Genomic DNA, 17,676 nt, shown 5'->3' with positions numbered 1-17,676 from the left:
AGGCTGGACTAGATGAATCCCAAGCCGGAATTAAGATTGCCGGAAGAAATATCAACAACCTCAGATATGCAGATGACACAACCTTGATGGCAGAAAGCGAGGAGGAATTAAAGAACCTTTTAATGAGGGTGAAAGAGGAGAGCGCAAAATATGGTCTGAAGCTCAACATCAAAAAAACCAAGATCATGGCCACTGGTCCCATCACCTCCTGGCAAATAGAAGGGGAAGAAATGGAGGCAGTGAGAGATTTTACCTTCTTGGGCTCCTTGATCACTGCAGATGGTGACAGCAGTCACGAAATTAAAAGACGCCTGCGTCTTGGGAGAAAAGCAATGACAAACCTAGACAGCATCTTAAAAAGCAGAGACATCACCTTGCCGACAAAGGTCCGTATAGTTAAAGCTATGGTTTTCCCAGTAGTGATGTATGGAAGTGAGAGCTGGACCATAAAGAAGGCTGATCGCCGAAGAATTGATGCTTTTGAATTATGGTGCTGGAGGAGACTCTTGAGAGTCCCATGGACTGCGAGAAGATCAAACCTATCCATTCTTAAGGAAATCAGCCCTGAGTGCTCCCTGGAAGGACAGATCGTGAAGCTGAGGCTCCAATACTTTGGCCACCTCATGAGAAGAGAAGAATCCTTGGAAAAGACCCTGATGTTGGGAAAGATTGAGGGCACTAGGAGAAGGGGACGTCAGAGGACAAGATGGTTGGACAGTGTTCTCGAAGCTACGAACATGAGTTTGACCAAACTGCGGGAGGCAGTGCAAGACAGGAGTGCCTGGCGTGCTATGGTCCATGGGGTCACGAAGAGTCGGACACGACTAAACGACTAAACAACAACAAGCCGTGTTGGTCTGAGTCGAAGCAAAAAAAATAAAAAATTTCTTCAGTAGCACCTTAAAGACCAACTAAGTTTTTATTTTGGTATGAGCTTTCGTGTGCATGCACACGAAAGCTCATACCAAAATAAAAACTTAGTTGGTCTTTAAGGTGCTACTGAAGAAATTTTTTTATTTTGCTTTTCCCCATTTGTTTGGGTATTTCCCCTATCTCTGGGGATAAACTACCATTACAGACACAAAACAACCACTCACATCTGCACCAACCTTTATGGCAAATTAAATGACAGTTAACTCATACCCCAGGTTGTAAGCTTTCTTCTAGCTATAGCGAGACTAATGAAGCCTGCCAGGATGTCCTATTTGGGCCCAAAAGCCATTCTGGTCAAGCCACCCAGTTGCTCTACACCTGACATCATAAATGACACCATATGCATAGGACAGGTAAAGAAATGTTTGGCCCGAATGGAAGTTTGCAAAACCCCTGCAAAGCTGATCACCGTGTGTGTGTGTGTGTGTGTGTGTGTGTGTGCAAAACACTGTGCCTCTGCCTGCAGTGTTTAGTTTCAAACTGAGTGAAAATGGGTCACCTGAGGCCATCGTGACATCAGGTGAGTCAAAGGTCAGTAGCCCCACCCATCTGTCAAACTTGGCCCTCTGGAACTGTGGGAGATAAAGATACAGCCTGCCAGTCTGATTGAATTCCCTACTCCTTGACTATGGTTTCAAAATGATTTGGCACCACCTGAAGTCAACAGAAGCAATATCCTTAAAATAAGCAATATGCCACTAGCTCCTAGGACAATTTTTTTAAACTATCTAAGTCACCAAATTGGTTCCAATTATAAGGAGCTGGTGTGCAATTTGTTAACCACAGCATGAGTGTTGGTAGCAAAAACTCTCACTGAATATCTTTTTCGTTTCTCAGTTATGAAAGGAATGCCCACTTTGGGCTGCTTCTGAACCCCCTTGCCTTTTAGGGTTTCCCCCCACTATATATCTTCTTGTACTTCTGCAAACCTAAGAACTCCCTCTTGTGCATTCATGGTACTACTTTGGATATGAAAGGGCCTGCCTTGGAGAATGAGTTTACAGTTATGTAGTATGCAGGATGATGGATTTTGTCAGTTTTATTTTTGTTTCAACCCGCAGGTGTGCACATGAGACATGTCTGTGGCAACCTGTTTGGCTCATTCTCTCAATTGGTGACTGGCAAACAGTTACTTCTGTTGGCAGTTACAGGGTGGAAAAGAGAATAACTTCATTTTGAATTCGAATCCTATGCGGAAGGGGCAAACCAATTGTGCATCTTGGAGAGTGTCCAGAGAACACACAATTCCCTTTACTCTTTTAAACATTTCCATTCTTTAACCCAAAATGGTTGGCCTCCTGCAATGCTTTCTCAACATGACAAATGACAGCATTCACTAACCTGGCACCATTATCCCCCAATCCTTAGCCATGCTAGCTGTGGCTCATGGCAGTTGTAATCCAAAACATCCGGAGAACATCCTTTCAGCCAAGGCTGACCTATGGAGGCAACCACACTGCATTCAATCCACACCTATTTTCTCTCTCCATGGCCTGGGGTCAGAAGTATAAATGGGCAAGGAGATGCCAACTGTGGGGGGCACAGATTGTGGTGTCACTAAGAAACCTCCCCCTTCTCAATTCTCAGAGCAGTTTTATACTCCACAAGGCAGAGTGTATTAAAAAGGTAAATAAATGAACAAATAAATTAATAGTACCTTTTTTAAGTTTTAAAAGGTGAGCAACTTTCTAAAGCATGGAGGCAAGCAAAAGATGAAGGGCTGAACCAGCATTCCATTCTCTGACCATAGCTGCCAAGTTATCCCTTTTTTAAAGGGATATTCCCTTATGCTGAATAGGCTTCCTCGTGAGAAAAGGGAAAACTTGACAGCTATGTCTCTGACAGGTTCACCAAGTATCAATCAAAATCACAAAGCTTTGAGGAAATGAAGCTCATGTTATGGCCAAGACTTCCTTTAGGGTGGTTTCTTTTATCTAAGATTTGGAATCAAACATCTTCTAATAAAAATATCTAGTTACCTAGTTTCACCAGTTGTGAATCCAATACAGAATTTAGACTCCTGTCAAATGTTTGACATTCTCACATGTAGTTTTTGACTTTTCTGGTTATAATGAAATGTGGTGGTAGTGGTATCTTGCAATTAGTTGGCCTGTACTGAGTAGCAAGGTTTGCTGACTGCCTGGGAAACACCACTTCCTTATAATCTGGCAACTACCAAGCTCAAATGTTCCCAACTTTTCCCAAACTTTGTGATATTTGTAATGTTGTAGATGAGCTACTACAACCTGTTTGTGGCTATTTGATCTGCTATGACTCATCCTTCACCCCAAAACTGCTACACTTACTATCTAGCTTTGACTCTAGCTTGTTTACTCTGATTTCTAGAACTGAGCCAGATTTAACAGTGTCATGGCCCTGGGGCCACATGGATTGTGAAATGGGCCTCATGTATGCTCTCTTGCCTGCCATAGCTGCCAAGTCTTCCGCTGAAAAATGCGGGATCAGCAGCGGCGTGGCACCGGAAGTTGCTACGTAGAAGCAACTTCCGGTGCCGCTCTGCCCGATTTTCGGTGCCCAGGCATGGGCGGAGCGGCACCGGAAGTCGCTTCTACATAGAAGCAACTTCCAGTGCCGCGCTACCCATGTATGGGCACCGGAAATTGGGCAGCGCCAGGACCCAAAATGGAGCCTCCCTGGCAGGTAGGAAATCCAGGGGATTTATGGGATTTTTCCCAATCCGGGCTGCCAGCGGGAAACGGTTTTACTTTATTTATTTATGCAATAGTTTTACAAAAATCAAATGCAAACTCAAATCATATTCATTTACAAAGTACAAACTCAAAAATACAAATTCAGATAAAAAAATAGAGATACCCCTTACTCACCCTTACTCACTCTCCACCCCCCTCCACCCTGTGCTAACTTCCAGCCTATTCTCTATTTTGGTTTATATATCCAAATTTCTTTTGTATGCCTTTTGCATATTCATTTCATTCTATTTATTTTGCTTGAGCCCTTCACCTGTCTGCTAAAAGATCAACATTTTCCACAATTTGTGCTTTGTATTCATCAAATTTCTTCCAATCTTGATCAATTTTCTGCTTTGATATCCCTTTGCTTTCTCCTATTTTCCTTGTCATGTTTTGATATCTTATCAATTTAATTTGCCAATCTTCTATTTTCGGAATTACATCACTTTTCCAATTTTTAGCAGTCAGAAGTCTGGCTGATGCGGTAGCATGCATTGTTACCTAGGCACCTGTCTTTTTCCTTTATGTCTTCACTTAACATTCCTAGCAAAAATAATTTGGGAACTTTTTAAAAAGAATATTTCAATATTTTCTTCATTTCTATATAGATCTTATCCCCAAATTCCCTGATCATTTTGCATTGCCACCATCTATGTATATACGAGCCCACCTCCTCATGACACTTCCAGCATGTATTATCACTTACTTTGTATATTTTCGCCAGTTTTGCCAGGGTAAGATGCCACCTATATTGCGTTTTTAAAACATTCTCCCTTAAATCATAATTCAGGGTAAATTTAATATCTCTAATCCATAATTTTTCCCATTTCTCTACCATTATTGCTTTTCCTAAACCTTCTCCCCACTTTATCATGACCTCTTTCGTTTGCTCCTCTTTAGTGTCCCATTCTAATAACAAATCATATAAATTTTGAATATATATTTTTATCTCCTTCTAATAGTATTCTATCAAATTTTGAATATCCTTTTTCAAATCCCAAAATTTTGACTTTATGTAATCTTTGGTAAATTTGGAAATATTCCAGCCAAACATTTAAATATTTTTTAACCTTTTCATATTCTTTTAATTTTATATTCCCTTCATTTTCTTCCAATAATACTTTATATGTTGGCCACTTCCCTTCTAAATTTTTCCTTTTTACTGCAATTATCTCCATCGGTGATATCCACCACGGCATCCTTGGTTCTAATATACTTTTGTGTTTTTTCCAAATTCTTAATAGTGATTTCCTTATGATGTTATTGTTAAAATTGCTGTATTCTTTTAATTTTTCCTCCATCAAATATTTGTGCCATCCGAAGGCCAGGCTCTCCCCTTCTAGATCTAATACCTCCGCATTCTTTAGCTCTATCCACTCTTTTAACCACATCAGGCCAGCTGCATCGTGATATAATTCTAGGTTAGGCAAATTGAAACGGTTTTAAATACGGGGGTTTCCCATGAAAAACGGGAGACTTGGCAGCTATGTTGCTTGCAAATCTGTCTTAGGAAGATTCCCATTACAAGAAAATGCCACTGACCAAACAAAACCTCTCTTGACCTGTCCAAGGAGCCCTCCGTCAAATGCAGGTATATTAAGAGAAATTCTGGCAATAAATTTATTTTGCATGAATGGTTCCAAGCTGGAGACTGCCAAGCAGACAGCTATGACTTCATTGGCCTGAAATACCAACTCACTGGGAAGATCATTCTGTTTTATGAGCACAACAACCAGACACATTAACGCCAAAAAGGAATCACCCTACATACATCTTCCATTCTTATCAGTATAATCTCCAGATTAGTCTGGACTTTATTAAGGAAAATATACGGCAAGTGAATGTAAAGTGCTCAATACAGCTAAGATTTTCATGTAGTCAGACCATTTCTGAACCAGATTTTATACTTTGAGATGAGTAATTTGATGGTCTCCGGTTCCAGGAAAAAAATGTTCAACAAAGTGTATTAGGGCGATTATTGCCCTCATGTGAGCTACAGAAAATGACCTTTGCCAGGTTGTTCCAGTAACCTGATACTGTTTATAAAAAAAATCATAATAAAAAAGCTGTCTGAAAGAATTTATTGCTCAAGGCTCACACAGCCCATTATAAAAGTGTTCATAAATGTAACGACAGACTTACTTAGGGGATTAAACAAATCCAAAGAACTCCTGCTGCCATACCCTGCAATAGTCATTCCCAATTTGTACAATTAAATGTTCTTGCAAGCATGAACTACACTCCTACAAGGAGGCTACCCAGTGTGTCTCTGCATGATTAATGTCTCCAGCCTTATTTCATTTCAGTTGATTAATTCTGCTACATCTCAACCTTTGGTGTGATAGGATGGGCCAATTTCTCTGAATTAAAAGGTGTACTAGTTATCTGTTCCTAGAAGGGGCTACAGGTGTCTCTTCTGCACAAGTCACTGTTCTGAGCTCACCTCCTTTGAATCAAGACACACCTATCCAAACAGCCCATCCAGAGATGAGGGCATCTCTATGGGATGATAGATTTTGTTCTTAGAGATTCTGAAAGCAAATCTTTTGAGTGCAAGAGTGAAGCATGCCACCAGCTTTATTAAAAACAAAACAAAACCCCACTAAGCATGCCTCAGCTCTCAGAAGTTTGGGAAACACAGATCTACACAAGCCATATTGTAAACAGACAAGTCAAAATGCTGTCCAAAAAGGGGAAACTCATAGTGACACTTAAATGCCTCTTATGTGGACTTTATTTGCTTGTTCTGCATTGTGAAACAGATGGAAACATATTGAGTGTGTACAAGCCTCCGATTCACTTCCAGCATTCCACTGACAAGGTCAGAGACTCCTCTACCTCAGTGTACAGAACTACAATTCCCAAAATTCCCTAGTGAAGGGAAATTACTGTTAAGCCAATTTAAATTTGCAGTGCCACTTCTGCTTCGTATCCACCTGTGTTTCTGACCACTTTCAGCACTGCTGAAAGAAAGCACAACCTACCTCAGAAGTGAGCTATGCAGCTGGGTGCTGGTCAGCAAGCCAGCACCTCTCAGCTCGACATGGGCACAACACTGGCCTTATCTGGCATGGTGATTTGAATTTGTATTCTACCCTTCATCTCTAGATCTGTGATGTGTGATTCTATCTAAGGGGCAGCTAATTTCAGGCCCAGGAAGGCCCCGTAACTCCTTGCTACGCTACTACGTGTGTCTTTTGCCTGCATTGACTCCTGGGAAACAAGAGAGACCTCTTTTCAGCTCTTGCTAGGAGTCACATTCAGGTGGGAAAAGAATTACCTATGAAATATGTGAATTTGTTTTTATATGCCACAACTGCAGCTAGAATATTGTTAGCAAAGTACTGGAAGACACAGAAGACACCTACTGTAGAGGAATGGCAAATGAAAATGTTGGACTATATGGAGCTTGCTGATCTGACCGGAAGACTACGCGACCGGGGAGAGGAGAATGAAGACAGAAGAGGAATGGAAGAAATTTAGAATTTATTATAAAAAATATTGTAGAATTGATATATGAAGAGAAATATAAGCTATTTTGTATGTTGCAGGTTAAGAATCAAGGGAGAGATATTTAAAATTTAGATTAGAATTTTATAATGGATGGTAAAGCGTAAGAAAAAATGTGGTAATTGAAATTAAGGATAGAAAATATGAGTAGAACCTGCGAAGAATGATATGCAATGAACCGTTAGAAAGGTGGCCCAGGGAAGTCCATGACTGAAATGAAAGGTGAATTACTAAATTAGATTTATTTGTTATTTGGATTTTTAATGTTCTTCTTTCTTTCTTTTTTTATTCTTTTTTTATTGATATGAATGGTTTTTGCTAAATTAGTAGCGTGAGAAACCATCAGATTGCTTCTTCACACAATCAACTCTAGGACAAGCAATTAACACTGGGCAGAAAGCCAAGGTCTACTTCTGCCTTAGTAACTGCTTCTCATTGGTTGATATCAGCACTGTGACCTGTTATCAGAGAAAGCTAGCACAGTATGTGGTGTGGTCAGTGTAGGAGGAGAGGTGCTGTATCGGTTGTGAGAGAGACAGAGAGGAAAGGATTTATTTTACTTTATTTTGAGTTCTAAAGCTGTACATAGAAACTCTGGGTTTTCTTTTATTTTAATAAATCCTGTATATAGTTTTACTCTGCGTCCAGACGTCTAGTCATTTAAGTTACCGCCAGAAGCTTCCAGAAAAACCTGCGCAAACTCTGCTGTGTTCAGGCTGAAGTTACACCTGACACTTAAAAACACTAAGAGAATATGGTATGTATATATAGTTGTCATTGCTTCTTCTTTTTCTTTATATAAAAAAATCTTAATAAAAATATATATTTTTTAAAGGAGTCACATTCAGCTCCTTCAATCAAGTCTGATTTACCTTCACTGTTCTTGGAACCTATCCACATGTCCACTACCATGACCTTTGGGATGCAGCAGTTTACTTATTCCAAGAGCTCAGCATTACTTATTCCAAGAGCTCCAATCAATTAGAGGGGAAACTGCAGAGAGAGGCCAACCAATATTGACTTTTGGAAGAATATTAACACCCAGTCTAAAATCTTAACAATTAACTATTCAAATAGTGTACTGCCATTTATGGACTGATGCTAAAGCAACATGTTTGGCAGAGATCCTGCTTCACCATTCTCCCTGCAACCCTCTTCCTCAGACACTTTCTCTTTCAAATACAGATCCAGATATGTGGCAGGTGGGGGAGAAAGAAGGATTAAGAGCAGCAGTGCAAGGGATGTGCACGTTCCCAGCCATATACCCTTCCAAAAGTGTCATTTTACCCCAAATCAACAATACTACAAAATACATCTGTTTTCTACCTGCCTTCCTGCCTGCTTTCTGTTAGTCCTTCCTTTCTGCTTTCTGGCTACTGGGCAAGCAGAGTCAGCAGGACCTCTGATCCTCTGCTCAAGTAGTAATCATCTGTCAGTGGTGGCACAGCAGGGCCCTCCTTGTTTTTGGGCGTGGAAGCTATTATTTGGCCACTATGCATTGAATTAAGAACAGATTGCAGCCATAAAAAAATTCCTTCCAGTAGCACCTTTGAGACCAACTATGTTTGTCATTGGTATGAGCTTTTGTGTGCATGCACACAGTATCTGAAGAAGTGTGCGTGCACACAAAAGCTCATACCAATGACAAACATAGTTGGTCTCTAAGGTGCTAAGGGACGCGGGTGGCACTGTGGGTTAAACCACAAAGCTTACTGATCAGAGCTTGCTTATCTTCTGCAGGCAGCCCCCCACTGCCCCATGTTCCCCATGCCACAAGAAGGGGTGAGCCACTGGTGGCCATGCTTAGGTAATGGGACCCCTAACCATTAGGTCTAGTCGCGACCGACTCTGGGGTTGCGGTACTCCTCTCACTTTATTGGCTGAGGGAGCGGGCGTACAGCTTCCAGGTCATGTGGCCAGCATGACAAAGCCGCTTCTGGCGAACCAGAGCAGTGCATGGAAACGCCGTTTACCTTCCCGCTGTAGCGGTACCTATTTATCTACTTGCACTTCAATGTGCTTTCAAACTGCTATGGCCATGCTTAGGCACTGCCAATTTCACCACCATGTGAAGCAATATCATCTAGAGCAAGGGTTCCCAAACTTTTTATTTTATTTTATTGTAACTCCTTCACTTGTGAGGAGGCAAGTTTCTGTGGCATTTTTGACCCACAGGATATATCTACCTGGAAAACAAAACAGCCCCCTGAGAATACAAAAAGAAAAAAGCTGTTCCTGTTTGAACATGAAGATGGGTCACCAGGACAAGGGAGTCTTCACATAGTACTTAAAAACTGCAATGCAGGATATTGAGAAGGCTGCCTGCCACCTGATAAAACATGGTAAGAGCAAAAAGGCAAAAACAACAGGAAGACCGTCCATATGTGCCTTAAGGAAAGAGGGTTACTAAAAAGCCATACATATTTAGCTATGCAAAACGACCACATTTAGCCTTTAACTGACTGCTGAACAGGGAACATCATCAATATTCACTGACTCAAAGAGAGGAAATTAAATGCAAGCTTCTTTTTTTTAAAGCATCACTGCAAAGGACGGAAATTGCAGCTCAACCCTCTCAGAATACTAAACAATTGACTTTAGGCTTCCCATGGCACAACCAGTGTCTTCTACATGGACTCTCCTGGCTTTGGTCTGGGCTATACTCCATGGCAGAACTGTGTACAATGAATTTGGGCAAATCCAAGTAGCTCCTGAAAACTACCAAGGAAGATTGGTACACATAATGCAAACACTTCAGTGAGACTGGTAAAACAAGTGATACAGGGGTTAACGTCTCCGTTCACGAACGTTTCGGAACTCGAACACCGTAAACCCAGAAGTAAATGTTTGGTTTTCAAACACGTCTTGGAGGTCGAACAGGAAATGCGGCTTCCGCTTAGTGCAAAACCCTGAAGCCTAGCTGTCGGCTATTGAGTTTCAGTTTTCGAACGTTTCGGAACTCATAGAGTCATAGAGTTGGAAGAGACCACAAGGGCCATCCAGTCCAACCCCCTGCCAAGCAGGAAACACCATCAAAGCATTCTTGACATATGCCTGTCAAGCCTCTACTTAAAGACCTCCAAAGAAGGAGACTCCACCACACTCCTTGGTAGCAAATTCCACTGCCAAACAGCTCCTACTGTCAGGAAGTTCTTCCTAATGTTTAGGTGGAATCTTTCTTGAAGTTTGAATCCATTGCTCCATGTCCGCTTCTCTGGAGCAGCAGAAAACAATATTTCTCCCTCCTCCACATGACATCCTTTCATATATTTGAACATGGGTATCATATCACCCCTTAACTTTCTCTTCTCCAGGCTAAACACACCCAGCTCCCTAAGCCGTTCCTCATAAGGCATCATTTCCAGGCCTTTGACCATTTTGGTTGCCCTCTTATTATTTATACCCTGCCCTCCCCAGCCAAGACCGAGCTCAGGGCAGTTAACACCAGATACAAAACAATTGATTAAAATACAGCTTAAAAACAAGATTAAAAACAACATTAAAATGCAGCCTCATTTCGATAGAAACTCAAATCAAAAACTGTTTAGGGAGTAAAATGTCAAGTCTTCAGCAGGCCAACTATCCAGACTGGTCCTATGTGGACCAGAAAAAAGCCAGGGAAGTCCCCAAATATGAGTTCCATCACAGAAGGAAAAAGAAAAGAGGGGGAGGGGTCAAGTTGGTTCCATGCCAAATGCCAGGTGGAACAACTCTGTCTTACAGGCCCTGCGGAAATAAATCAGATCCCATAGGGCCCTGGTCTCATGAGACAGAGCGTTCCACCAGGTCGGAGCCAGTGTTGAAAAGGCCCTGTCTCTGGTTGAGGCTAATCTGACTTCCTTAGGGCCCAGGACCTCTAGGGTCTTGCTATTTATGGACCTTAAGGTCCTCCGCAGGGCATACTGGGAGAGGCGGTCCCGTAGGTACGAGGGTCCTAGGCTTGAAAGGTCTTTAAAGGTCAAAACCAGCACCTTAAACCTGACCTGATGCTCCACCGGGAGCCAGTGCAGCTGGTAGAGCACTGGGTGAATATGCTCCCATGGCAAGGACCCCGTGAGGAGCCTCGCTGCAGCATTCTGCACCCGCTGGAGTTTCTGGGACAGTTTCAAGGGCAGCCCCGCATAGAGCAAGTTACAGTAGTCAAGCCTGGAGGTGACCGTCACATGGAACTCTGTGACCAAGTCAGGGCGGGAGAGGTAAGGGACCAACTGCTTGATGCGGCAAAGGTGGAAAAATGTCACCTTGGCATTTTTGATGCAGAACTGTTTGGGTTGGTTCTTACAGTCCATCATGTGAACCCTTTATAGCTTCATCCACAGCCTGAGAGCTATTGTTTTAAATTCTTCATCTAAATGACATCCTGATCTAGGAACTTTCACTGCTCTAATTAATTCACCCAATAAAAATATTAAAAGGACCATTTCCGATGTGGTGCCACTGGTACAGGGAACCTACAGCCACATGGCGAGCCTCTCTTCTACAACACTTAGCCATATGGAAAGATGACTGCCTCTAGCACACATATTCACTGTGGAATATGATAAAAGATGATCATCTGTATCCTATCTTCCCATTGTGGCACAATGTTCCTTTTATCCTTTTTTTCTCCTGGAAGGCACTTCACTTCCTTTTGGGTGTCCCCACCTTGGCATTTTCACCAACAAATCACTACAATACTTTTGAGGTGTGAAGACTTCAAGCTTGTGAAATCTACGTACAGTGGTGCCTCGCAAGACAAATTTAATTCGTTCTGCGAGTCAATTCGTTTTGCGAAAAATTAGTCTTGCGAATCCCATAGGTATGCATTGATTTTATTTTATTTTAATTTAATTTTAATTTTTTGCCCATAGGAACGCATTAATTGAATTTCAATGCATTCCTATGGGAAACCGTGATTCGCTAGATGAATTTTTCACAAAACGAATTCGTCTTGCGAGGCAACCTCCGATCGCAAAACCCATTTGTCTAGCAAAAAATTCGTCTAGCAGGGCATTCGTCTAGCGAGGTACCACTGTACTTTATTTTTTTCCTAGAACCCCAAGACCCACTACTAGCTGAAACCATGGGAAAAATAGTGGCTTAGAAAGGGAGACCGGCAGACATACACTTACTAGGTTTTTTTATACCCTGTACCTTTAAAGCACATTCTCAACACTGCTACCTACCTGTAACTAGATCTGGGGATCATAGTTTTACAGTTCCCAGCAACCCTTAACAAAATAGAGTGGCCAGAATTCTTTGAGGGAAATAGAGTGTTCCAAATGTGCTTTAAAAGTATAGTGTGTACACAGGGTTGAAACAGACATCTTCAAGGGTCCAGGCAGCCCAGGAACCTATTCTTAGAACCAAGATTACGTACATGGATTTCACACAAAAATCCCATTCCTGATTCCCCCTCCTAGTCCCCAAAGCTCTCCTCATTTCAGCAGCCTAGTTGCAGAACGGAAGGGGGTTAGGGTTTTCTGTTGTTTACAATTGGGAGTCAAAAATCCTTGGTTATTTCCTGAAAACCACCCAGATATCCACCAGAAGATCCCAATCACCTCCTGCCCACCTGTGCAATAGATTGAGACTATTGAAAGAAAGAAGGTCATTTGGAACCATGACTACCTTTCGAGGCTATTTAGCACATTGTAACAAACTTGTCATGAGGCTGGCGGGGGCACAACTTAAATCACTCTACTTATGATGTAGCTGGATATTATGGTCTGGCTTTTGGCAAGTTGCCAGTCTGTAACCATACACAGAGATCCTTATCTATGTACAGTGGGAGGGGGGAATCATACTGGAACATGTGTTTTTTTTTAATTTGGCAAACAATTTAAAGCACAGGTATGAACATCCCCCCCTGCAATAAACCAGACTAATTATTTTGAAGAGGGACAGCAAGCCCCATCAGCCACTGTAGCTTTTGTTTGGAAACTATGCTACTCCTTCTTCACTCCCTACCCCCAATTCCTTACAGTTAGCCAAGGGCCAATCCTTCCTTCTACCACATGTGCCCTGCCCTCCCAAACACATGGCTTAGAGATCTAGTTACCTCTTGCGCTTAATGCTTCTGGAGCTACTGTATTCCAATTGGGGGCAAGGAGAGAGGGGAACTGCTGTGATTTCAGACTCCCACAGAAACCCAACAGAACAAGCCAAGGTGATGTTCAGTGGGGTTTCTGTGACAGATAACTGAATGATGAAGTAGGACTCACAAATAGACACAGTTCTCTCTTGGCAGGGACAGAAAACACACACAAACTAACTGCTTCCAAGAAATCTCTCCCTATGCAAAAGCAACAGCTGCAAAAGCATAGTTATTAATAAATTGCTTGGGGACAACCAGGTTTTGCAGTTAGAGCATGCAAAAAAAGGGTTATAATTTTTCCATCTCATTCAATTGAAAACTGCTTAGTAGCAACAGCTTGCCAAAGCCAATTCCAGAAGCCCACAGCCTTGCTGAGCGCTGACGTCTGCCTTCCCCCTTCCTTTTGCGGAAGATCTTGAATCTGTGCAGCCATGACAAATCTAAATGGGCTTCTGAGCCACAAAGATTCCCCTCATCTGTCTTGTGCTTCCTGTATGCAGTCACTGCTGCAGACGGCAAGATTAAACCCCAATTTTAGACTCATGCACGTTCTGTTCCACTCCTTGTATATGCCAGTAAAGCATTGTGAACCTGTGCAAATTTACTCAGAAGCAAGTCCCATGGATTGCTCTCAAATACATAGGATTACAAATAGGAACTTTAGATTTTCCTCCCTGCTCCCCCACCACCCTGCTTGGTTGTGCCTCTCCCATCTCACCTCCTTCAACCTTTCATTCATCCCACCAGATGCTTCCTTCCAGTCTCTTTTACTCATCCCCACCTCCAGATCTTTAACAGCAGCATCCTATGCAGGCACCAACAGGTGAAAAAAGATTGCTTCCATCACAGGGCGAAAATTTTCATCTGTGGATTTCTGCAGACCCAGCTTCAGCTAATGGCACAGGAGCAGACCTGGTAGAACTTTTTCCCCTTGATCAGTTGGCAACCTTGCCTGCAAACTCCCACCAACCTATACGTTTTCCTCCATCCATCACCTGGAAACTTTTCTCTCCCCCAACCTCCGCGGTTTGCAAGGCTGCTCTCCGTCGGGATGAGGTCGCTTAGGTCTTTCCACCCAGCCCTCTCCGGCGGCGCCTTTGGCCAACTTACCATATGGCGATCCTGTCCTTGGGGTACCGCAGCCTCTCCACGCAGCCGAGGAAGTGGGGCAGGGAGTGAGCAGCGTTCCTGGCGAGGACGGCGAGGAAGACGGTGGGCTTCTGCAAGGCGGATTCCGGCAGGGGATCCGGGGCTGAGCTGGGCGTGCAGCTGCCCCTTGGAAGCCAGAAGACCAAGGAGAGGGGCAGAAGCAGCAGGATCCGGGAAGGGGGGCGAGAGAGGTCGAGGGTCGCAGCCATGTTTCGGGGGACCCCAAGTTCTGCCCTTCGGGCGGGGGCAAAGGAGAGTCTCTTCTGGCAGTCGCGGCCGGGAGTGCGCGTACCTGGAGAACAGGCTGGAAAGGAAGGAGAGGAGACCGGGCTGCCGCTGCCCGCGCAGACACGCTTCTCCTTTTTTATTTGCTCAAAGAGGAGAAGGAGGGGAGGGGGGAGGGGGAGGGGGGAGGGGGCCTTCTCTGCAAAAGGTGGCTTGCCTGGCAGTGGCAAACCTTTCAGCTCGTGGAGCAAGTAAAAACAAAAAACGCGTGCTCCTCTCTCTCGATATTCCCTCCTCTACCGACCTCCCAGACGACCAGAGGGCTTTTAAAAAAGCACATTTGCAAAACTAAGTGTATTAGTAATCGTAAGTAATGCTAAGGAAGGAGGGAGAGGTTCGTACAAACATTTCAGATGTTCTTTTTCTTCTGATCCCTTTCGGGGTCGGATTGCACCGCGCACACTTCGAAATTAATGCTACCGGTAGGTGACACGTGAACACAATATGGTGGTGGAATTTCACGGACCGGTGGCTCAGTGGCTGTGTTCTTTTTAGATTCTAAGAGCTCCATCTCCATGCATGTCGGAGAAAAGAGGTCGCCACACTGTCCTTTCACTGGTGAGCTAGTGCACTACATGTAGGGAGCTTTTTACATGGGGGAATAATTTTTTTAAATGACACATGGGTCAGAAGTTGTGGTCCAGAATTCTGCCCCTTGTAGCACAGCCCTCTTTATGCATGTGTATTCGCAAGGAAATCTCACTGACTTCAACAGAATTTACTCCCACAGGTAGGGCTATAGGACTGCAAGAGTGATTGAGACATTGCGGACTCAACAACCTCATTAGGTATAATGCCTAGAAAGGCCATGGTGGCTGAATCATACATATGCATATCCCTACATACACACACATCCCACTCTCTCCTTAGGCCTTTTCTATGAAGCCTCTGCCTTAATAAATGAAATAACAGATTAGACTGGTTGTATTGGGGTTTTCCTGCTTTGTGTTGACTTCAGTTGCTCTACCTGCACATTTATGGCTAAGGATTATACAGTAACATACTTTCCCTGCATTGAGGTTGCAATCCCATGCACATTGCAAGCCCCGATGAACTCATGGTTCAGTAAGGATGTGATTATGGATGCTTCCCAACAACCTGTTTATTGAACATACATCCTGATACGTTTGTAGGGAACTAGACGGTGGTTGGCTGTTTAATGAGCATTCACTCTTAATTTGTTTGTAGAGATTTTGTGTTTGGTGTTGGGAATCCCTGCTTCCAGGAAGCATGCACAGCATTGGCCTACAGTACTTGTCCAGCTAAGCCACCGACCCAGTCTACTACTCCCTGTTAGAAAGCAATCATAATCTAGAGCAGAGCTTTCCAAACTTTTCATGTTGGTGACACACTTTTTAGACATGCATCATTTCGCAACACAGTAATTCAGTATCACTAGCAAACTGGAGGTTAAACTAACCCCTTTCTAGCCCTGTGAGGAGCGTGGGGAGTGTTCGTGTGACACACCTACACACTGCGGCCGACACACTAATGTGTCACAACACACAGTTTGGAAAGCACTGATCTAGAGTTTATAGCCCAATCCTATGCATGCATACCCAATGCATTCACCCAAACAAATGTAATTAGGACTGTAACATAAGTGCAGCTGGATAACTCAAGAAAATGACCAGAGCATTTTGATTAAGAAGGAAGCATTTCCCCACCACCATCCACCAAGTTCCATGAGGCTCCCAGTTAAGCCTATGTAGGATTGCAGACTAAGATTCAGATTTCTGTGGAACCACTAAACTATTTGGCAATCCATGCAACAGGAAGCAGATGTATGGGACAGTTCCTTCATGAAACAGTAGCATGTTTTCATTCTTCTCATTATGCTTTCAATAAATGTCCCTCAGAAGCCAAAAAGGAGCCTTTTCAGAGTTGCCAATGTGTGGGATTATTTTTAGAAGGCACTTAATAAGATCACACTTCTAGAATTTCTTTCATGAAACACAAAACTGAGTGAACTAAACAATCTGCTTCACTTTTTGTGGAAGTAGTAAAGTTTGCTGCAATGACAGGGCTTGGACAGATGTTATTTATTTATTTATTAATTATGCTCTTTATCAAGTTGAACTCAGAGCAGTTCAAAAGTTGTTCATAGGCAGCTTTGCACCATCCTCTTCATCCTCAGATGGAGAAGACCTATTTATCTATAGCAGTAAAGCTGTCAGTATCCAGAGTTACTAGTATCTAATCAGCTAGGAATCTTCTGGCTCAGAACTTTCCTCTGCCATGAAATTCAGCAGACAGAATTAAGGAAGACACACTTTGCCACATGGGCACAAGAATAATAATGACCCATGTAAACAAGCTGCTGAGAAAATGTATGTGAAATGTACACTCGCCGGATTTAGAAGGCGATTGGGCCGCATCCGGCCCCCGGGCCTTAGTTTGGGGACCCCTGAGTTAGTTCAAAAGGCCACTCATGACGTAGACATTTTGCTCAAGTACCTCGAGCACCCCACCCCACCCACAGAGCTGGCCCTGCCAGTGCAGTTTGGGAAGAGCTGCTGCTTTTTTCCTGCACAATGCTTCCCTGTGTGTTGGTTCTGGAGGGGTCAAACTTGGGAGACAATCTTGTTCCATTTTCCTTGTCCTGTACTTGCATTGGATTCGTGCCTTGACTCGTAGACCACAACTACATGCCAATTGCCACATGCAAGGATCTCTGCAGACAGAGCATCCTTAGCAGTGACACGCAGCGCAACCCCAAGGAGAAGCATGGTTTTACCTCATTTGTCACACCATCAAAAATATCACTTGCTGAGTTTGGCAGATCAAAGGGCTGGTTTTCTAGTTAGCGGGCAATCCTAAATTGGCAGCTGACCATTTTACAGAAACCTTAGGGAGAAATAAATATTAGTTAAGAAATTATGCTGGGTGAGGTGGGGGGCTGTTTCTGCTTCCCTGCTAGGGTGTGTTCAATTTTTCAACTTTCAAATTCCCCAAATGTGGGGTGCTAAAAAGTTGTAACGTGGCCTGGGAATTCAAAAGAAATTTTGGTTA

General features: G+C 43.2%; 1 protein-coding gene across 1 annotated transcript in view; it reads right to left on the bottom strand.

The window, feature by feature from the left end:
• Positions 1-14,731, bottom strand: part of COLGALT2 (collagen beta(1-O)galactosyltransferase 2) — a 71,604-nt gene extending 56,873 nt beyond the window's left edge. The window contains exon 1 of the mRNA XM_035122594.2: positions 14,341-14,731. Coding sequence (XP_034978485.2) covers positions 14,341-14,588 — 248 coding nt within the window. The 5' untranslated portion in view covers positions 14,589-14,731. The remainder of the gene's footprint in view (positions 1-14,340) is intronic.
• Between the last annotated feature and the right edge of the window lie 2,945 nt (positions 14,732-17,676).

This window comes from Zootoca vivipara, chromosome 7 (assembly GCF_963506605.1).
Source record: "Zootoca vivipara chromosome 7, rZooViv1.1, whole genome shotgun sequence".
NCBI classification, from domain to species: Eukaryota; Metazoa; Chordata; class Lepidosauria; order Squamata; family Lacertidae; genus Zootoca; species Zootoca vivipara.
The sequence above is the reverse complement of the archived record's forward strand: the minus strand, read 5'-3'. Positions and strand labels throughout refer to the sequence as shown.